The sequence below is a fragment of the Trametes versicolor genome (genome assembly GCF_000271585.1).
Source record: "Trametes versicolor FP-101664 SS1 unplaced genomic scaffold TRAVEscaffold_17, whole genome shotgun sequence".
Classification (NCBI taxonomy): domain Eukaryota; kingdom Fungi; phylum Basidiomycota; class Agaricomycetes; order Polyporales; family Polyporaceae; genus Trametes; species Trametes versicolor.
Genome location: NW_007360337.1, coordinates 270,721 through 289,976, shown reverse-complemented (window position 1 = coordinate 289,976; position 19,256 = coordinate 270,721). Strand labels below are relative to the sequence as shown.

The 19,256-nt window shown below is 58.8% G+C and overlaps 9 protein-coding genes and 2 non-coding genes across 11 annotated transcripts; 7 read left to right on the top strand and 4 right to left on the bottom strand.

The window, feature by feature from the left end:
* The first annotated feature begins 5 nt into the window (after positions 1-5).
* Positions 6-1,411, top strand: TRAVEDRAFT_61599 (uncharacterized protein). The gene is made up of 3 exons (XM_008047341.1): positions 6-1,065; positions 1,114-1,281; positions 1,337-1,411. The coding sequence occupies exon 1, from the start codon at positions 385-387 to the stop codon at positions 892-894; it is 510 nt and encodes a 169-aa protein (XP_008045532.1). The 5' UTR covers positions 6-384; the 3' UTR covers positions 895-1,065; positions 1,114-1,281; positions 1,337-1,411.
* Positions 1,412-2,280: 869 nt separating this feature from the next.
* TRAVEDRAFT_176288 (carboxylesterase) lies at positions 2,281-4,739 on the top strand. The gene is made up of 5 exons (XM_008047340.1): positions 2,281-2,584; positions 2,637-2,816; positions 2,872-2,973; positions 3,047-3,135; positions 3,195-4,739. The coding sequence occupies exons 1-5, from the start codon at positions 2,373-2,375 to the stop codon at positions 4,550-4,552; spliced, it is 1,941 nt and encodes a 646-aa protein (XP_008045531.1). The 5' UTR covers positions 2,281-2,372; the 3' UTR covers positions 4,553-4,739.
* Positions 4,740-5,662: 923 nt separating this feature from the next.
* Positions 5,663-7,693, top strand: TRAVEDRAFT_157272 (glycine hydroxymethyltransferase). The gene is made up of 7 exons (XM_008047339.1): positions 5,663-5,715; positions 5,772-5,879; positions 5,935-6,135; positions 6,193-6,200; positions 6,254-6,344; positions 6,397-6,828; positions 6,884-7,693. Exons 1-7 carry the CDS (start codon positions 5,695-5,697, stop codon positions 7,451-7,453), a joined length of 1,431 nt encoding a protein of 476 aa, XP_008045530.1. The 5' UTR covers positions 5,663-5,694; the 3' UTR covers positions 7,454-7,693.
* Positions 7,694-7,948: 255 nt separating this feature from the next.
* TRAVEDRAFT_t269 lies at positions 7,949-8,032 on the bottom strand. The gene has a single exon. It is a non-coding gene; the product is annotated as a tRNA-Asn (tRNA).
* A 177-nt stretch (positions 8,033-8,209) lies between these two features.
* TRAVEDRAFT_41026 (F1F0 ATP synthase subunit f) lies at positions 8,210-8,727 on the top strand (the record flags this gene model as incomplete). Its single annotated transcript, XM_008047256.1, has 3 exons — positions 8,210-8,281; positions 8,360-8,549; positions 8,702-8,727. 3 exons carry the CDS (start codon positions 8,210-8,212, stop codon positions 8,725-8,727), a joined length of 288 nt encoding a protein of 95 aa, XP_008045447.1.
* Positions 8,728-9,233: 506 nt separating this feature from the next.
* TRAVEDRAFT_137014 (uncharacterized protein) lies at positions 9,234-10,948 on the top strand (the record flags this gene model as incomplete). Its single annotated transcript, XM_008047338.1, has 9 exons — positions 9,234-9,302; positions 9,359-9,439; positions 9,492-9,565; positions 9,618-9,682; positions 9,753-9,865; positions 9,922-10,065; positions 10,115-10,201; positions 10,251-10,358; positions 10,418-10,948. The coding sequence occupies 9 exons, from the start codon at positions 9,234-9,236 to the stop codon at positions 10,946-10,948; spliced, it is 1,272 nt and encodes a 423-aa protein (XP_008045529.1).
* An 839-nt stretch (positions 10,949-11,787) lies between these two features.
* TRAVEDRAFT_54414 (sorbose reductase sou1) lies at positions 11,788-13,031 on the top strand (the record flags this gene model as incomplete). The annotated part of the gene is made up of 7 exons (XM_008047337.1): positions 11,788-11,866; positions 11,925-12,169; positions 12,239-12,367; positions 12,426-12,551; positions 12,608-12,735; positions 12,788-12,937; positions 12,998-13,031. The coding sequence occupies 7 exons, from the start codon at positions 11,788-11,790 to the stop codon at positions 13,029-13,031; spliced, it is 891 nt and encodes a 296-aa protein (XP_008045528.1).
* A 299-nt stretch (positions 13,032-13,330) lies between these two features.
* TRAVEDRAFT_t268 lies at positions 13,331-13,413 on the bottom strand. Its single transcript has one exon. It is a non-coding gene; the product is annotated as a tRNA-Pro (tRNA).
* A 145-nt stretch (positions 13,414-13,558) lies between these two features.
* TRAVEDRAFT_61593 (thymidylate synthase) lies at positions 13,559-14,580 on the bottom strand (the record flags this gene model as incomplete). The annotated part of the gene is made up of 2 exons (XM_008047336.1): positions 13,559-14,004; positions 14,061-14,580. 2 exons carry the CDS (start codon positions 14,578-14,580, stop codon positions 13,592-13,594), a joined length of 933 nt encoding a protein of 310 aa, XP_008045527.1. The 3' UTR covers positions 13,559-13,591.
* Positions 14,581-14,801: 221 nt separating this feature from the next.
* Positions 14,802-15,398, top strand: TRAVEDRAFT_80573 (uncharacterized protein; the record flags this gene model as incomplete). The annotated part of the gene is made up of 3 exons (XM_008047335.1): positions 14,802-15,002; positions 15,081-15,149; positions 15,231-15,398. Coding segments are annotated over 3 exons (438 nt in total), but the record flags the coding sequence as incomplete, so codon positions are not given.
* A 939-nt stretch (positions 15,399-16,337) lies between these two features.
* TRAVEDRAFT_136980 (glycoside hydrolase) lies at positions 16,338-17,752 on the bottom strand (the record flags this gene model as incomplete). The annotated part of the gene is made up of 3 exons (XM_008047334.1): positions 16,338-17,184; positions 17,236-17,469; positions 17,523-17,752. The coding sequence occupies 3 exons, from the start codon at positions 17,750-17,752 to the stop codon at positions 16,338-16,340; spliced, it is 1,311 nt and encodes a 436-aa protein (XP_008045525.1).
* Positions 17,753-19,256: the final 1,504 nt, after the last annotated feature.

Below are 19,256 nucleotides of genomic sequence, written 5' to 3'. Positions count from 1 at the left end.
CATAGCTGCCAGTCTTGCAGACAATCGGGGTACATAAGGGGGTATGGCCTCCCCATGCCTCGATTTGCTGAGTTATCAGCGATGCCGGGTGCGCCGTGACTGGGTCGTGAGACGCGCTGCAGCGAGGCGGCCCCCCGTCCATCGATCGCAGGGGAGCGTATATCTCTGATTGCTCTTCGCTCCTACCACCATGTCGTCGTGCTCGTCGTCGGGCGCGATGGGCGGCGGGGCGCGGGTGGCTGCGCCAGGGCGGTCGCACCGACGCTCGCGTGGTGTAGATCGGTGTCGATCGCGCGCCCTGCACGCGATCGATAACCTCGCCCCCGCCCACTTGCGTCCTCGCCAACGCACGCGACGACCAACCGCCTCCTGCTTCCCTCTCCCATGACGTCCCACCCTCTCACTGTGCTCTGCAAGCCAGCGCCCTGCGGCGATGGGACGTACAGGCGTCCGATAACGACTGCAGAAGCACCCCGCTCCACCGTGGGCACGCCGTGCCGCCAGACAAGCGCAGGCGGCCGTGCGCGAGCACACCCCAAAACGCCTGCGGGCGTGGCATATCGCTCACCGAAGAAGAGGCGGCACGGAAGTGGGGTGCATCGGGGGATGCGATATATATCAGGCCGTGCATCGAGGGGGATCCTGCCTGGCTTGTCTTTGGGCTTCCTGCTGCTGCTACGGTCGACGGCTCTGCTTGCTCTGGGATGTCCCTTTGGCTCCGCGTTCTCTGGGGGTGTTGCGGCTGATCTCTGTGGCTGGAGGTTTAGCTTCGGGGGGTACCACGCACCCAGTACCGTGGTCAAGAATCGCGGCGCTGCGTGGGGGATGGCTGCATGTCTGTTTGCCTTTAGTGGATTCTGGACGCTGCGTGGCGTTCTAACTGGGCAAGCTTGACCAGCCGGAGGCGCGTCGACACAGGTGACAGCTCTCGTGGTCCGTCATGCTCTCCTGCGTGCTGCGAAGCGTTGTCGATGGACACGATCGAGCGCAGCGATGGACGCTATATGCGCTTCTGTACGTACGGGATTCCACGACTGGGAGCGACGCTCGTCCGGGCGGCATGTGGTGAGAACGTTCACTCTCTGGGAGTCGCTCCGGGGCTAATGTATCTAGCTTCCCCGCAGGTGCTGTATACGACGGCCCTAGGGAGGGGTATAAGCGGATTTCGTAGCTGATAGGGCCATACGACGCTGTCTGCGCTTATGATGCTATTATGTACCGGCCACGGAGTCCGCGTCCGTGGACCGCGTCTGTTCGCATGTCCATTCAGTCCTGTATTAGGTATGTCATCACACTGGTGCGCTACAAACGAGTACTGCAGCTGAACGATCCTCAGTACGTAGCCTGTGATTGCGCTGTGGCATGTAACGTGCTTGGCTCGGGCAATTGCACGCTTCGTGACCTTTGTTCGTCCTGAACACATGAGGAAACGCGGCGGTTCGCAACGCCCGCCGCGGACACATCTCGCAAAGAAGACGCTTGATTTACACTATCGATGTGCGTGTCCGATTTGTACTACGTCCGGGCTTCCTAAAGCCTGTTTGGAACTTACCCTGCCAATCGGGTACGCAGAGGCCATCTGTCTTTGACCGCGGGTTCATCACCAGGTGATGCTGCTAGGCGGGCAAGGGTCTATCACTTACGTCTCTGGGACCTGTCCCACGAGACGGGCCTGTGCAGGACGTACACAGTTCCATGGGGCCACCATTGCAGTCCCGGAGCCCGAGCCCGGAGACGCTCTTTGGTTCCCACTCCGTGAACACGCTGCGGTGCGTCCGTTTCCCCGTCTCCTTCGTCAAAACTTCTCACTTCTCTGTAGCCCGGTATACATCTAGACCGCATGCAGTGCGAGGATGGAATTCATTTCGCCTGCGATGCACTGGTACGCGTTGTCGAAGTGGGATGCAAACGGGTGATGTCGGAGGCGTGGTGGGCATGGGACGGGCTGGTCCGCGGGCCTGCTCGTCATGCTGATGTCAAGGCCCTGGCTGGGCCGCTCTGCGGGCGCGCTGGGAGATGGACCGAGGTTCGAGCGGGTTCTGCGCCCAAGGATATGGAGGTGTTGTCCGCTGTTGACGCGCATCGCGGCGATTGCCGGGGCGCAGGCAGTCCGGGCGACTGAATGGCGGGGAGGGGCGAGTTTCCTGATCAAGCACACCCCTCTCGTTTCCTCCTCCTCCTCGCCGGAAAGGGTCGATCGAACACGAACCGGATGCGCTCTCCGCCCAGCGTACAAATCCAGACTCCCTCCCCATGGCCCGACCCCACCCTCCAACCCCTGCTCCTTCTCCTCGTACCCCCGCACTCCCCCACCCCCGCTTCCGCGACCACTCCCGCTCCCGCGCATTGTTTGTGCAGAGACGCATCTCGCGATGATTGCCAAAACATTCGACGCCGTGCAGGAGCCTGTCGTCCTCCACGAGGACCTCAAGACGACCTTCACCGGAATTGTACACCCCATCTCGACCCCTGACGCCCCCGTCCACCAGTATCGCGGCATCAAATACGCGTCTGTGCCCGCACGCTTCCGCCAGTCCAAGCTCTGCACCCACTACCCCCCACAGACGGACTGCTCCCGCTTTGGGTACGTGCCACCACCGTGTGCGCGTCGCGCCGATGGTTGATTGCAGTTGCAGGCCAATATGCCCCCAGCCAAAATTCAAGAGCATCGAGGAGGAGCTCTTCAACCTCACCGAGGACTGCATACCCGACCAGGCGCTCAAACAATGTGAGTTTGAGTGCCTCAACATGAACATCACTTGCCCTGCGGACGCAACGCCCGCCTCGCACTATCCCGTCATGATCTGGATCCACGGGTGCGTATCGACGAGCTACACCTGTGTCACACTGCAGCCAGCTAACAGCCTTTAGGGGTGCGAACCGTGGCTCTGGGTCGAACTGGATAACGGACGCCGGTCCGCTCGTCCAGAAGAGCATCACCGCAGGCCTGCCCGTGGTGATCGTCTCAATAAAGTGCGTGTCGTGTTCCTTTGCGTCGCTGAAGGCCCGTATGTCCTCCACCCGGGGGCTGAACCCTTGTGTCTAGCTACCGCCTGGGCCTCCTGGGCTTTGCGGCCAGCCCGGCCTTGCGCGACGACAACAAGTCAGCCGGCGACGAGGGTGTGGGCAACTACGGTATGTGCTTCGTCTTCGATTCTCACTCCTCGCCGGGTGCTGATGATCGGCCCCTCCAGGCCTCCGGGACCAGAGACGCGCGATGGAGTGGGTGCACCGCTACATCCATGCGTTCGGCGGCAACCCGACGAACGTCACGCTCTTCGGCGAATCCACGGGCGCGGGCGACATCCTCTGCCACCTGCACTCTGCCGCCAACGAGGTTGCGCCGCTATTCCACCGCACCATCATCCAGAGCGCCATCGTCGATATGGAGGTGCCGAACGTGCACCAGACGGGCTGGCAGATGTCGAAGCTCGTGGCGCCACTGCGCGTGCAGACGATCGACGAGCTGCGCGCGGTCGATCCCGAGAAACTGATCACGCTTGCCCCTGCATTCCGTGCGACTGACGACGGCGTGTTCTTCCGCAAGTCATGGACAGGCTCGCTAGTCAACGTCGACGAGACAGCCCGCCATCAGCACTCGGGCGACAGCGTTGTCGTCGAACTGAGCCACCACTCACATCACTTAAAGGTCCCCCCACATCTGGCACACGACAAGTCGCGCTCGCACTCGCGCACGCGGCATCCCCAACCTGCCAGCCACCAGCCGACAATAATCGGCGACTGCGGCGCAGAATCTCTGCTCTGGTCTCTGCCTGCCTCGCTCTGGACGGCCGCTGGCGCGGTGAAGCGGATACGCGCGATCTGCCAGTCGCTGAACAAGGCTAACGTGCTGCTGCGTCTGTACGACATCAACGCGTACACGCCCGCGGACGAGCTGCCGGAACGCCTGCTGGAGCTCATCAACGACACGCGTTTCGCGTGGCCGACGGACCTCATCGCTGCGAGTCTGCGGGCGGAGCGCGGCGGGCACGGCGTCTGGCGGTACGTGTTCGACCAGGAGAGCCCGTCGCGTGGGCTGCCGCACCACGCGGTGGACCTGATGTACATCTTCGACAACGTGCCGCTCCCGAGCCTGCCCGTGCTCTCGCCGTACGACTGCACGGAGCCGCGCGCGGACGGGTTTTTCTTCACGCCCGACTCGGACGACGAGTGCGCGATCGCGGCGAAGAAGGCGGCGCAGACGTGCGCGGTCGCGGACGACTCGGACTCGGAGGACGACGGGCCGGGGTACGACTACGACGCGGACTGGGCGATGCCGGTCGTGGACGACTGGACGTACGCGCGCGTGCGGAACGGGATCCAGGAGCGGTGGCTCGCGTTCGCGCACGGGCAGGCGCCGTGGCGCGCGGAGGGCGTGTACGTGTTCGGGCCCGAGGGCGAGGTCGGCGAGCGCAGCCTGAGCATCTTCCAGGCGAGGCGGCGGGCGCGGGTGTGGCGGGAGGCGCTGGAGCCGCTCGGGATGGAGGTCGTGCAGAAGCTCGGTGTCGAGCTGTGCAATGGCCCGCCTGTCGACTCGCGCTCGTATTATTGAGTGAGCTCGCGCGCACCTTCTTTTCTCCTTGGGTTCTCGGATGCTGCATTTATGGATAATCTTGCAAGGTCAAGCTGCGCACTCACATCTGGCTATGTATCAGTATTTTACCATGTTGTTGTTGTTGTCCACTACGCTAGTATACCATGTCATACATACTCAATCACACGCACCCCAAATAGCTTCCTTGGTTCTGTGTGCACCCGAGCGAACCCTAGACTCGTAACCTCGTAAGAAGTCTTGTGAGCGATGCTGTCAGAAAGGTCTGCTTCCAAAGTACTAGGACGTTTTTAAGAATCATCAGAACCTCGTTACCAGCCGGCCCCACTACTTTGAACGTCTCGTTAGACGTGTCTAATGGCAAAAGTCGCAGTAAGCGGGGCTTGACAGAAGACGCAGGAATAAGGGCGCCAAACCGATGCGCCGTGTATGTATGATGTACATACGCTTACGAATTATACGAAGACTTCACATTCACTCCCTCGCACCTTCATCGCTCCAACCTCAAAAAAATTCGAACTCATTGGTAGGGATTCTGAGCTATATAGGGACTACACGGCAAGACTGCTGCAACCGTGGCACAGGGATTTGATCTTCTGCCGCGAACAGATACCTCCAGCTTAGCGGCAGGGGTGCTCGTGCCGTAAAACTGACGCATCCCATTCAGTCACCATTGCAACGTCGGACGCGCAGCCCATGGCACGATTGACCGCAAGGCTGCTCGGAGTCTGTCATTTTAGTCTGCAAGAGACTTCGTCGCACGCACGAAATATCTCAAAAGCCGTCCGTTTAGCACGCCGATTTACTTCGTCCCTCGATACCGCATCCTTTGTGCACAGCTGGTGACGGTTTACGAGATAACATACACTTCAAGTATATATTTTAGCGGACCCTGCGCCGCTTGCAAAGCCTTACGACTTGTTTCGTAAGAAGAGCGTGCTTCGTCGCGAGACGAGAAGGCCGGAAGCTGAATTTGAAGGACGGAGTCAAGATCGCGCGCACGTGACAGCCATGTGGCTTGACATGTTATGGGATCGAGTTATGACTTGGTTTATAGCACCAGCCCCGCAATTTTTTCAATGTTCCGTCTGCTCTCTCGTCCTCTCCGCTCGCCCTCCCTCGCCCCCGCCCTCCGCAGAACGATGTCTGCCACCCCGGACTACGTGCGTTCTCCCATTTTCCCGCTCAAACCACCGCTTACCTTGCGCTATCTGTGCAGAACAAGGTGCTTTACGCACCCCTTGCCGAGATCGACCCCGAGGTGCAGAACATCATCGACAAGGAGACATGGCGGCAGTTCTCTGGTCTTGAGCTCATTGCGTCTGAGGTGTGTCCGTTTTGTCCCTTGTGGATGTCTGCGCGGCGCTAATGCGGAGGTGCAGAACTTGACGAGCAGGGCGACGATGGAGGCCAACGGCTCGATCCTCACCAACAAGTACTCCGAGGGCCTGCCCAACGCGCGCTACTACGGCGGGAACGAGTACGTCGACGAGCTCGAGCTTCTGTGCCAGAAGCGCGCCCTCCAGGCGTTCCACCTCGATGCGGCCCAGTGGGGCGTCAACGTGCAGCCCTATTCCGGCTCCGTACGTAACATTTTTGACGTATGGCATGATGTGGGTCGCTGACTGCCTCCTTTACAGACTGCCAAGTCAGTCTATGCGAATACGTGCAATGGTGGCCGATTACTGACAGTTTTTGTAGCTTTGCGGCCCTCACTGCGCTTATTCAGCCCCAGGACCGTCTCATGGGTCTTGGCCTCCCCGACGGTGGCCACTTGACGCACGGTTACTACGTACGTACCCATTACCTATGATGAGGCACGGTACTGACTTTGTCGATTTCAGACCGCTAAGAAGAAGATGACGGCGTCGTCTATCTACTTCCAGTCGCTCCCCTACGGCCTCGACCCTGCGACCCAGTTGATTGACTACGAGGGTGTCGCCCGGCTCGCGAAGATCTACAAGCCCCGTCTCCTCATCTGCGGTGCGTCCGCGTACCCGCGTGACTGGGACTACAAGGCTCTCCGCGCGATCGCGGACGAGCACGGCGCGTACCTCATGGCCGACATCGCGCACACGAGCGGTCTCGTCGCCGCCGGCGAGCTCGCGGACCCCTTCCAGTACTGCGACGTCGTCACGACCACGACGCACAAGACGCTCCGTGGCCCCCGTGCCGGTCTCATCTTCTTCAAGCGGGATGCAGACAAGGCGAAGGACCTCGAGAAGCGCATCAACGACGCCGTGTTCCCGGCGTGCCAGGGTGGCCCCCATAACAACGTATGTTTTGGTAATAAGCTATGCGCCTTCTCCTCGCTTACCCGTTCGCTTGCAGACCATTGCCGGTATCGCCACCGCCCTCCTCCAGGCGTGCCAGCCCACCTGGAAGGCGTACGCCAAGCAGGTCATCGCGAACGCGACCACCCTCGGCAAGGAGCTCGTCGAGCGCGGCTACAAGCTCCAGACGTCGGGCACGGACAACCACCTCGTCCTCTGGGACCTGCGCCCGCTCGGCCTCACCGGCTCGAAGCTCGAGAAGCTCTGCGACCTCGTCGGGATCACGATCAACAAGAACGCGGTGTCCGGCGACGCGTCCGCGCAGGTGCCTGGGGGCATCCGCCTCGGCACGGCCGCGCTGACGTCGCGCGACATGCGCGAGGACGACATGAAGGTCGTCGCGGAGTTCCTGCACCGCGCGGTGCAGACCGCGCTCGTGCTCCAGAAGGAGGCGGGCAGCAAGCTCCTGAAGGACTTCGTGCGCGTCGCGAGCGTGCCCGAGGAGGGCAAGGTCGGCGCCGCGCAGGTGCAGGACATCAAGAAGGGCGTGCAGGAGTTTGCGCGCAGGTGGCCGCTCCCCGGTGTGGATGTGTCGCAGCTGACGCGCCCTGCCGGCATCGAGGAGTAAGCTGCTGCTGCTGCTTAGAGTGGTGTGTAACATATTGTGATCGTGGTTGGAGGAGACGGGGACGGGGTCGTGTTGGATAGAGCTCGCGAAAGTAAAATAGTGCGTCGGGTATTTCAACATAATCCGGCCCTCCCAGACGTTCAACATCTCTGGGTCGTACATCTGTATTAGTAGATTCCACTCACTATCGTCGCTCTGCAAAACATATTGCTGTAACATGTATACAGATATATGGCGTGGATGTTACCTTGCTTGTGTGTATGAGAGAAGGAAGGTCGCTTGACGTTACGAAGAGAAGAAGGTATCGCTTCTTGTCTAAAAATGAGCTCGAAGCTACGATCGAGTCATGACGCGTTGACGTGTGATCGTCCTCCCCCCCTCGATAGATCACACATCGTCTGCCTAGGGGAGACAAAGTCATGACAAGCTTGGTGACAGCACATGTACAGAGTCAATGACCCCTCCCAATGGCGGGCATAGAGAAGCAAAACAGCGCTGCCCCAGTGAGGCTCGAACTCACGACCTTCCGATGGCGTTGAAATAACAGTCGGACGCTGTAACCAACTCAGCCATGGGGCAGATATAAAGGGTTTATGTTGTGCAAATATAATCTAATCTGTTTAGCTGTCCAATCATTACGCTCGGAAGAATGCGGGACACGTGCTCGGCCGCACCGTGAGCGCTGTCTCGACTGACGAGCTCGTCGCCCTCCCCGTTCTGTCCAACTCTCCGTCTTCACGCCCGGTCGCGTTCACCATGCAGCCCTCTCTCATCCGCCGTCAGCTCGGTGGCCTCGTCCCCCCCAAAGTCGCCACCCCCTCCCTCCTGGTGAGTGCCCGCCCGAGCGCCAGATCGCGCCAGCACCAGGATTTTTCGCTGACCGAGGGCGTGCGTTCCGTCCGACAGTCCTCTGGCTCAGGTGCCGGCCTTGGCCCGCTCGTGAACTTCTACTCCAAGCTCCCGAAGGGCGCCGCGCAGACGACGGCGTCGGGGGGCATCAAGGCCCGCTTCTTCAACGGCAAGAACGCGTCCGCCGCGCCGCTCCTGTTCACCATCTTCGGGATCTTCGGTATCGGGTACACCATCGACTACCAGAGTGCGTCTTTTCTCAGATTATTGCTGAGTGTTTGCTGACTGTGTTGGCTGCTATTCTTTGCTCGTGTCGGTATCTGGGACTATAGTGCACCTGAGTGAGTGTTCGTGAGGAAGTTGGTTGTGTTCATTGCTGACCTTCGACCCGTTCCTTAGAGCACCACAAGAACCACGCCCACTAAGCGCATTCTTTGGAGAGGACGCGAGCGATAGAGATGGCAGTGTTGTATCTGGACCGCTAAATGGCATTCGTTCCCGCTGTCCCCACGCCCCGCCCCCACAAGCAGACAGCTTAGCTTCAGTGCCCACCACATTGCCTCCGATGCCTCTGTCGAGTCGTCGCCATCACTTGCCCGATCGGTCTGAACTCGCAAGACGGACGCATGAACCCCCGCTTCGCTGGTACACTGCGTCTATGAAGGTTCGCAAGTGGGGTCTTTAGATCACCATATGCTCTTCCTTGCCCAGATAACGAACGAATCGACGCTGGCATACGAGCTTCATGTACGTGCCACCTATGTATGCCCACTCGTCGTATCACTGCATTTTGGTGGGTGGCCTCTGAGTACGTAGAGTCTCGTGGGAAGTTCCACAGATTGAATCGGGTAGTTACGTAGGAAGGTTGGCTGTTGCGAAACCTCTTGTCCTCCAACCACCAGTACAAGTTTGGTGCCTTCATTCCGTCGAGATGAGTACGAGAAAACCGAACGCCATCGAGCGCAAATTACATCAGGCCGCACTAGCGAAAACAGAGAAGGTTCCTACACGTTCAGATGTGGGACGGCACGACAACAACTGACGCATTGGTCGTAGATCGTGACTCCGAAAGAGCTCGAAAACCTTGTACCGGATGCGAATGCACGTCTGGCTGCCATCAATTTCCTGCTGGGCACGGTAAGCACGTCTGCTATTATTGCGTGGTCGAAACTGACGGTATATAATCCAGGGTCTTTTCGTCCTCCTGAAAGGCGAGCAGTCACAGATAACGTACCGTGCGGTTTCCCAAGAAGAGCTGAGCCTGTGAGTAGTGTTCTTTAGACTTCTCAAATCCACATGTTGACGTATATTGCAGAAAGAAGGGCTTGGACAGCGAGGAGGGTCTTGTACTGGATCGCATCCGCACAGCCGGGGTTGAAGGTCCGCTTGCTGTCCGAAGCCTCCTGAGGTTCACTGCGAACTTACTTACAGTATGTGCGGAATGTCATAGGGATATGGACGAAGCACATCAAGGCCAAGACGCAGCTACACCAGACTGTTGTCGATCGGTGCTTGAAGTCTCTCACTAAGAGGCAGCTGATCAAGACCGTTCCCGACGTACGGGTACGTTTCTGGTACGCTTCCTACGAACCCAGCTCGATAACAATCCGCTTGTATAGCATCCGACTCGCAAGACATACATACTAGCGAGCCTACAACCCGCCACAGAGCTGACGGGCGGTCCGTGGTACACCGATAAGGAGCTTGACACCGAGTTCATCAAACTCCTGTCCGATGTATGCCTCAAGATTGTGCAAGACAGGGTGAGTTAACGTAGCTGCGCCGAGCACATGTACTGACAGAAGATACCAGAGCTTCCCGAGGGTCAAAGAGCGACAGGAAACGGAACACAGGCCACTATATCCGTGCTCCCATACGGCATACGCGACGTCGCAGCAGGTTCTTGTGAGACCGGTCTCACGCCGTGGCGATGATTACGCGCTGATAGCATGTACAGACTTTCTTGCAGAAGAGCAGGGTGACAGAAACGGCGCTCACAGTCGAACACGTCGAGATGCTATTGGACGTGCTAGTTCTGGACGGCAAAATCGAGAAGGTGAACACATCGTCGCGTCGCCCACCACTGGCAACCAGCCGTTTATTAACTTCGCATAGATCCCTGCTTTCCACCTCTCGTCCTGGAACGCTGACGCTGACTCGACTGGGATTGAAGGGTCATCAACTGCGCGAACCGCAGGCAAACGCAAACGTGTCGAATTATCGAGCGACGAATCTGACGAGGAGCAGCGGAAGAGCGCGACCAGCTCCGGGAGGGACACTACCAGGTCAAACGGCCTGTCAAGTCGTCCATTGAGCGGCGACGATGCTGACAACTCCAGCCACAGGCGAAAGAAGCGGAAGATAGAACACAGCGACCACTGGCCTAGCGATTCGGAACGCGGCAGTTCGCCTCCACCAGCTCTTCCCTCCGAGCAGAACTCAGGAGAAGTGGCGCATTATGGCAGCGGCGTCGTGTATCGGGCCATACACGAAGAGCGCATCTCCACCCTTGGCATCAACCAGACCCCGTGCCTACGGTGCCCTAAATTTGACTTCTGCAGCGAGCAGGGTTCTGTCAACCCCAAGGAATGCGCGTACTACGACCCCTGGCTCGTGGTCGCCCCAATCGTGGACGTCCAGTCGTAGGCGTGCGCTGCGAACCAACCTGTCGATGCTGGAGGTGCGGGCGACCAGAGGCACTGTCTTCGTATGTAGGTGCATACCTATGTTACAGCAAGTCGTGTTCTATCGAGTCGCTGCTTGGTTGCTGGGATCGGAGGGGTGTCTGACAATGCTTAAAATGGTCGTCGTTCGGCCATGCTAGGAGAAGAACCCTCAATTCGTAATGCACGAGCAACCTGCAGGCTTGCGAGATCAGTGAGTGACCATGTACGTTGATAACTGACACACCACCAGCCTGTCATCTCGATTTCGCACCCTTCACACTCTGCATACCAGCAGACACCCTCGAAGTCGGCTGTCCACCTTCATCAGCACGAGATACAGGGGTCTGAGGATGGGGGTCCGTCGTGTCACAGTAATTTGTGCGACAGCCGGGTATAAGGGCACGGTACACCGTTCAGAGCATTCCACCGCAGTCGCTGTGGTCTGCGAACCGACCGAGACATGATGTCAGTGGTTCTTGGGACCTCCCGTGCTATAGGCACGCGCCCACACGGGGCACTCGTGACGGCGGGTTCGCCTTCCGGGTCGCTTGTGCGCCGCGAAGCCGAACTCTGAGCTAGATACGGACGGCCGTTCCCCCGTCCACGATCAAGCATTCAGGCATATATAATGGGAGGTATGCATACAGTGGGCGAACCCCAGAACGCGTCCCCCTGATCCTTCCTTCATTGCACCAACTCGAGAACGTGAACATGCTTACACACATTGCCAGAACGCGCCTGCAAGCTGCCCCTGTAGCCTCCGCCCTGCCTGCGAGGCTAGGCCGCGCCGCCTTCTCGAGTACCGCTCGCGTTCGTTCTATGGCCTCCACGCAGGGAGGGCTGCCGCCCTACGGCCCGGTCGGTGTCACCAGGGCTCTCGAAGCCTCGTCTTCCGCCCGTACGTCCCAGCCTTCACGCTCACCGGTTGGTGTTCTCTGATCCTCACGTGTCGACAGGCGCGGCCCCCACGATCTTCGAGAACGAGTTCTCACTGAAGGACCGTGTCGCGCTCGTCACGGGCGCGAACCGCGGGATTGGGCTCGAGATGGCGCTCGCGCTGACGGAGGCAGGCGCACGTACGGTGTACTGCGTCGACCTGCCCAAGGAACGCGGGGAGGAGTTCCAGAGGGTGGAGGCGTATGTGGGGAAGATGGAGGGGAAGGGGAGGTTGGAGTATATTAGCGCAGATGTGACAGACCAGGTAAGAGTTTGCGGTTCGTGCTTGGGATTTTGAGCCAAGGCTGATTGAAGATGGGTGCCGGATTCACAGGAGACGATGTGGAAGATTGGAGAGAAGATCGGGAGCGCCGAGGGCCGTATGGACGTGTGCATCGCTGCGGCGGGCATCCTCAAGGGCGACATGAGCTGCCTGGACTACCCGGCAGAGCGTTTCAAGGAGGTGCGCACCAATTATGCTTGGATTTACGAACGGTACTGAAGTGACCGCCCGTTTGCAGGTGCTCGCAGTGAACGTCAACGGTGTCTTGTACACCGCGCAAGCGGCGGGCCGCCAGATGGCCAAGTTCGACAATGGCGGAAGCATCATCTTGATTGGCAGCATCAGCGGGAGCGGCGCGAACCAGGTTTGTTCAAATCCTTCCGCACTACATTCTTCCTGGTGTCTGACGCTGTGTCGCAGGGGCATCCGTGGGTGTCGTACAATACCTCTAAGTCGGCCGTGCTGCAGATGGCGCGCAGCATGGCGTGCGAGCTCGGCCCTAAGAGGATCAGAGTGAACACCATCAGCCCAGGATACATCAACACCACGTAGGTCGCGTTTGCTGTCCCTTCGTTCAGATCGCTCATTGAGTTGGCGCAGCATGACGGGCCAGTTCCTCGAGAAGCGGCCGGAGCTGCTGGAGAAGTGGTGTAGCAACAACCCGATGGGCCGCATCGGGCGGCCAGACGAGCTGCGCGGAGCGACTGTTTGGCTCGCCAGTGACGCGAGCACGTTCTGCACGGGCAGCGAGTGAGTACCTTTCGTTCGCTATAAAGAACGGAGCTAATTTAGTCTGTTTGCCCGATCCAGCATCGTTGTCAGCGGTGGCCACCATGCTTGGTAAAAACTCCCTGGGCCATGGTCATGGTTCGGCTTTGTGTACTTGTAGTGGGCTCGGCTGTGAATTGTATAAGTACTTCTTGAGTCTTGTCGGTGTTGCGGAAAATCGGGATGGACTAGACGTCTTAGTGATGGTTTAGACTCCGAGGTTGCGTCTATGTTAGCATCTGCGAAAAGAACACTTCACGTCCAGGTTATTCGTTGAGAAGGATCACGGAGTCGCACACAAACTACCTGGCGAAGAGGTCGGCGGGCAGGAAGGTAAGTAGTACTGCCCCAAGCGCTGCTGCAGAGAGGAAAAAGGGGCCTAACAGGGAATTGAACCCTGGACCACTCGCAAGTGAGAAACACCCAAAGCGAGTATCATACTTCTAGACCATTAGGCCTTGCATAGGGGCTGGGCCGACTCGTTGAGACGCTGCCCCGTGAGTTCAGCCTGGACGATGGCCCAAATTTCGAAATCTCAACGCTAGATCGGGTGTCCCTTTGAATACAGAGTGATCATACAACACCTAGGAAAGCGGAACTCATACAGCCAACATATCCTCCGTCGCCGGACGCATACTACACACTCATCTTCATGGCAATGCTTGGGTGAGGATCGTAGCCCTCCACGACGAAGTCCTCGCTCCGGAAGTCATCGATGCCTTCGACCTTGCGCGCCCATCGCAGCTTGGGGAACGGCCTTGGCTCGCGCTCGAGCTGCGTCTTGAGCGCGTCGATGTGGTCGCGGTATACGTGCGCATCCCCGAGCTGGATGATCAGCTCGTGCGGGACCGTGTCGGTGACATGCGCGACCATGTGCGTGAGGAGGGCGTAGGACGCGATGTTGAAGGGGATCCCGAGCCCGAGGTCAGCGGATCGCTGGTACATCAAGCAGGAGAGCTTCGGCTTCGCGGTGGGGTCGCCGGCGGGCGGGAGGTGGACGTAGAATTGGCACATCATGTGGCAGGGCGGAAGTGCCATTTGTGGTATGTCTGCACGGTATATGTCAGGACGCGTATACGAACGCGTGTAAGAAGAAAGGACGCGCCTGCGGGATTCCATGCGGAGAGGATGATGCGGCGGTCGGTGGGGTCGTGTTTTATCTTTCGGATGCACTGCTGGAGCTGGTCGACGCCCTTGCCCGCGTAGTCCGCGTCGCAGTCCTCATACGGCGCGCCAAAGTGCCGCCACTGAAAGCCATAGACAGGCCCGAGGTCGCCTGCACGCCGGTGACCTAGGCCGCGCTTCTCGAGGAACTCCTTGGAGCCATTGCCGTCCCAGATCTTGATGCCCTTGGCGGAGAGCTTAGTGGAGTCGGTGCAGCCCTGAACAAACCAGAGCAACTCCTCGACGATGCCGCGTAGGAAGGTGCGTTTTGTGGTGAGTAGTGGGAGGGTGTCGTCGGCGAGGGTGAAGCGCAGGTTGGGGGGCGCGAAGAGGGAGAGCGTCCCGGTGCCGGTACGGTCTGGGCGAGGCGCACCGGTGTCAAGAACGGTTCGGATGAGGTCGAGGTACTGCTGCTCGTCGTGGGGACGCGTCGGGGCTTGGGATGGGGCACTGGCAGTCATGATCGCGGTGGACGGGAGAGACGCGTTGTTTGGATTTGTGGACGCGCCGGTCTGCGCTCAGTGAGGCAGCCACAGGCGCCCGCCCTGCTCCGTCTTGTCTGCATCCTCCAAGACTCCTTGACCTGCTCACAGCGTATAACGAATTCTCCGCGTACGCCCGAGTCTGAGATCCACCCCTGTCGATACCACTTCAAATACGCGTCGCGCTCACTGTTCTCGTCATGGCCGACGGTCCCCAAACCGACGTCTCGCGCCCCTCCGCGCTGCCCACCGCCAAGCTCCTCCAACGCCCGACCCAGCCGCTCGTCGACCAGAGCTCAAACGAGTATCTTGACGGGATTGAGGAGGAATGGAACAAGAAAGTCGACGTCGAGATCGAAACCCTGGTGGATGGCATGGCGGACATAGTCTCATTAGCCTCGGTGCGTGCATCCCTTCTCCAACGGCCGCACGGATGGACGTCTCTGATGAACGGCGCGTGTTAACGGGACGACGCTCAGATTGAGGACAAGGACAAGTTCCGCATTGCGCAGGAGGCGTTCCAGGCACAGTGCCGCGCAGAGTCCATGGTGCGTCCCCCGCACCCCCCGCGCCCGTTCCCCACAACCTCATGTCCGTCCGCTAACCGTCTGCTTTGTGTTTACGTGCAGATTCGCGCCGCGCACTCGCTCATGTCGACCATTCATTCTATGAAGCTTCTCCTGCTCCTCTCCGACGAGACGCAGATCGCGAAGCGGCGCGACGCCGAGTTGCGGCAGGTGCAGGCCGAGAAGAATGACGCGCAGAAGAAGGCCGCGGCGCTGCTCGACGAGCTGCTGAGCTCGGAGAGGGACGACGGCACGTCCTCCGGGAACACGCGGGGCGACGCGATGACATGAAGAACGCGCCGAGCAGCCACAAGAGGGTTGAACTTTGACATTAGTAGCGCATGTCTCATTGTGAGGAGGTACGTGTGTGTCGAGTTAAACGTTTGTGCTTTATGCTGACCTTTCCCCGCACGAAGATATCAAGGAAGCTCGCAGGAAGACTCTGCATAACGCCTGATCGAACACGAGCAAAGCTACGGACATTGCAGCCTCCACGCCCCTCGTGCGACGCCCACGACAAGACACGCGGCCCGTGCGCCGGGTGTGTCCGATATCAGCGCCGAGGAGGGCATGTCAGCCAAATGGGTAGCTACATGAGGCTACATGATTACTGGGTCCGGACTTCCTCGCGAGGAGGGGCGAGGGGAGTTAGTGCCAGAGGTGGCCAATGTACGGTCGAGGAATATCACCATTAATTTACGAGGACACATGGTGGTTGATCGCTCATATGCCACGGGTGTTAGCACTCAACGCTGCAAATTAGCACGCGACGAGCATCGAGTGAATCCGTGGCATCTTCACAGTTCGAGCCACGCCCTTCCCACAAGGTTATAGTGATATCCTGACTCCTCACTCAGCGTTACGATGATAAAGTTCCAGTACACGCGCGGATGTATCATGATATGCGCACCAGGGCGCTGTCTAATGATATTATACAAATATAACTCTATAGCAATGCATCGAGCAAAGCTGACAATATAATAAGCTACAGGCAAGCCCAGCGAGAGAAGTATGCAATACACCAGAGAGCGAGGCATGAGGAGAGAACGTGGTCGGGTTTATAACGATACAGCATGGTGAAAGCAGGGGCATCGAGCGTGCATGGTCGTGTCGTGTCAAACGTAGCCCGTGGAAATGAGCCAAGTTGGGGGAAGAGGAAGGATGCGGCGCTCAGCAGTCGACCTCCTCGATGCCAATCGCATTCGTGATCGCGTCGAGCAGGATATCATTCGAGTCGCCCGCAGCCTCCCACATCGCGAACCCGCGCAGGCCTGCCTCGTTGATGAACCTGCCCTTCGCCGCGAACGACTCCGCGTCGTCATACGACACCATCACGCCCGACGTCGGGTTGTACACATACGGCGTCTGGCTGCACGCGTCGAAGCGGTAGTCGATCCCGTCCGCGACGGTCCCGTTTGCCGTCAGGAACCCGCCCTCGATAAGCCCCCAGAAGTCGAAGATGCCCGAGGGGCCGCCCGCGGACTGGACGCCGCACTGGTCGGGGCCGGGCGCGGCGACCGCGTCCCAGGAGTCCCCGAGGGGCTGCTGCGCGGCGTCGAATGCGGGGTACGCAGCGAGGGTGTTGCCGGAGGTGAGCGCGGCGGTGCTGTCGACCTTGAACGAGTGCCCGTACGACGCGACCCCGAGCACGAGTTGGTTCGCGGGGAAGCCGGCGGCGGTCCAGGCAGCTACGGCGGAGACGGCGGAACCCTGCTGGTCGGCGGCGGACGCACAGGTGTCGTTCAGCGGCGCGTTGGGGCCAACAGAGGTGGACCAGGAGCCCCAGACGTCGTAGTTCATGATCGCAATGTAGTCCAGGACACCAGCGAACGCGGAAACGTCGGACAAGGGGGTGCCGTCAGGGCCGTTGTAGGGAGTGATGCCGGTGGCAGCGGAGAGCGTAAGGTTCTGGCCTGCGGGGTCCGCGCGAAGGGCCTGAAGGAAGGAAAGGAAGTTCTGGCTGTCGTCGTCGGAGATCAGGTTGCAGCCCATGCCCTGCTTGTTGGGGTACTCCCAGCTACAGAACTAGTCAGTACACGTGCGATTGGCGGAAGGTAAAATAGCGCACTCAAAGTCAAGACCGTCCAGGTCGTACTTGGAGACCAGGTTGAGGACCGTCTTCACGAACGCGGTCCTGTTGGCTTCAGTCGCGACTGCTGACGAGAAGTACTGCGAGCCGGTCCAGCCGCCAATGGTAAGGATCGCCTTGACGTTGTTCTGGTGTGCGAGGTCCACAAACGTCGGAAGCAGTTCCTCATCAGAATCCGCCAATGAAACAGTGTTGACGTCGTTGGTAGTCGTACTGAGAGGCTGTCAGCCTCGTCCAAAGCAGCTGAAACTGATCAAGGTACTCACGCAAAGGCATAGGTGACCGCCGTGTACTTGCTCCAGCTCAGCTTGTCCGGGGGGAACTCGGTGCCGTGCCAGCCAGCGTACCATGTGTACGCAACGATGTCATCGCCGATGCTGCTACTGTTGCCCGAGGTGGAAGTGCCAGTGGAAGTCGAGCCAGTGCTTGCGCCACCAGCGGCGGTAGCGCTCGCCGCCAGAGCGCCCGAGGACTTGGAAGGGACCAGAGAGCACATGGGCGCAGCCCATACTGAAGCAGCAGGCAGTGCAGCAAGGAGAGATAGCGGCAAGAGCATGTTGACAAGAGCGTAAAAGACGGATGAAAGAGGGGGGGAGGAGGAGGGAGAGATGGAGAAACCTCGAGGCAAAGAACCGCCCTTTATAAACGCGGAGAAAATTGCCGGTCAGCCGCGTGTCATCTGGGGTTTGCCACAAGGTTTGAATTGCGTATGTAACGCTGCCTGGACCAGAATGAAGCCGACGGGGAGCATGCGTAAACAATGAGCCCGAAGAACATCGAAACCGGCGGTAAGCTGCAGACAATGGCCACGCCTAAACGTCGCGTACAAACAAAAACCTGTTGTTACGTGGATGCTGTGCTGGATACGCTGTGTGTAGATTGGCAAGGTCGCGGCAGTGCTGGTCTGCACGAGAGCAACCAGCTATACATATGAGGACAGACAGAGACAGTCTATGCATGGCATGGGGGATAAATTTCACGAGAGGAGCAAGGAGGAGCATGGTCGGTGGGCAGCCTGGACTGCCTGCGTTGTACTGACATGAGGCTGTGCCGATTTTCAGTGCTCTTCCCACGGTGCGGGTAGCTCGATTTGACCTTGATCGAGGTTCGTTCTCTCAAACTTCATGACACCGAAATGCACTCGTCAAATTTCGTACCTCGTCGTACGCATGGAAATATGACGTATAATTCCGTAACAGAATTCACAGCTTCATCGTGCCTGTACTGTGACTAAAGAGCCGCTTTTACAGTCAGAACCGCTCGCACTCAGCGTTCGTCTACTGCCAGCTGCTCCTGCCAGGGTCCTTTCTAGTCTCCCAGAGGCAGACCTTTCACACTCTATTGGAGGCGGGGAGGACGAGTGTGTAAAGGTCTGCTTCCAAACGCGCCCCTCAGACCGTAGCTCGCAATTTGCTTTGCATGTTGGTGATGGCCGAGATGCCGGCGTTCAATTAGATTAGATCTATGAGATTCTCAGCCACTCGACCTGAGGTCTGCGATGGCTCTGCGCATGTTTGAGGGTGTTTCGACAGGTTTCGCTTTTTTCTGGGTAGTGATAATATGAGAGAAAAGTATCGTTGGCCATCTTGTACAGTTACTTTCATTAAAATCCAGATGTGACCCTAGATATCAGCACGTTTGACCCTCGCTGCGCCCCGCAACCAAACCTTGAAGTGTTGCGTACCCACTGCTCGCTTGAGAACCTTGTACTCGACGAGAGGCAACTCACATGCAGTCTACCTTTCGGAAATAATATCGCTCTGTCCACCCGAAGTTCAGCCTGCGTGTCGCCGTGCCTGCGGTTGTGGCAATCCGTATGCCGTTTGGTCCTGCACCCATGGCCTGAACATTCGGCGCTGTAAAAGCATTGTAGTGCCTAATATACCCGCCTAGGAGCATGGAAGACGTAATCTGAGTCTGTGAGAGTATTGGTGCATGGCGATGCGAAAAGGTTGGGCTTACAGCGGCTGATGCGCGAAATCAGTCATGCAAAGGAGTTC

What these genes read in the sequence shown, in the direction of transcription:
- TRAVEDRAFT_61599 (XM_008047341.1), top strand. Translation starts at nt 385, where the DNA reads ATGACGTCCCACCCTCTCACTGTGCTCTGCAAGCCAGCGCCCTGCGGC.
- TRAVEDRAFT_176288 (XM_008047340.1), top strand. Translation starts at nt 2,373, where the DNA reads ATGATTGCCAAAACATTCGACGCCGTGCAGGAGCCTGTCGTCCTCCAC. An exon ending in ACGGACTGCTCCCGCTTTGG is followed by an intron (nt 2,585 to 2,636) that starts GTACGTGCCACC and finishes TTGCAGTTGCAG; the next exon opens with GCCAATATGCCCCCAGCCAA. An exon ending in GTGGTGATCGTCTCAATAAA is followed by an intron (nt 2,974 to 3,046) that starts GTGCGTGTCGTG and finishes CCTTGTGTCTAG; the next exon opens with CTACCGCCTGGGCCTCCTGG.
- TRAVEDRAFT_157272 (XM_008047339.1), top strand. Translation starts at nt 5,695, where the DNA reads ATGTCTGCCACCCCGGACTAC. An exon ending in TTGAGCTCATTGCGTCTGAG is followed by an intron (nt 5,880 to 5,934) that starts GTGTGTCCGTTT and finishes GCGGAGGTGCAG; the next exon opens with AACTTGACGAGCAGGGCGAC. An exon ending in ACTTGACGCACGGTTACTAC is followed by an intron (nt 6,345 to 6,396) that starts GTACGTACCCAT and finishes TGTCGATTTCAG; the next exon opens with ACCGCTAAGAAGAAGATGAC.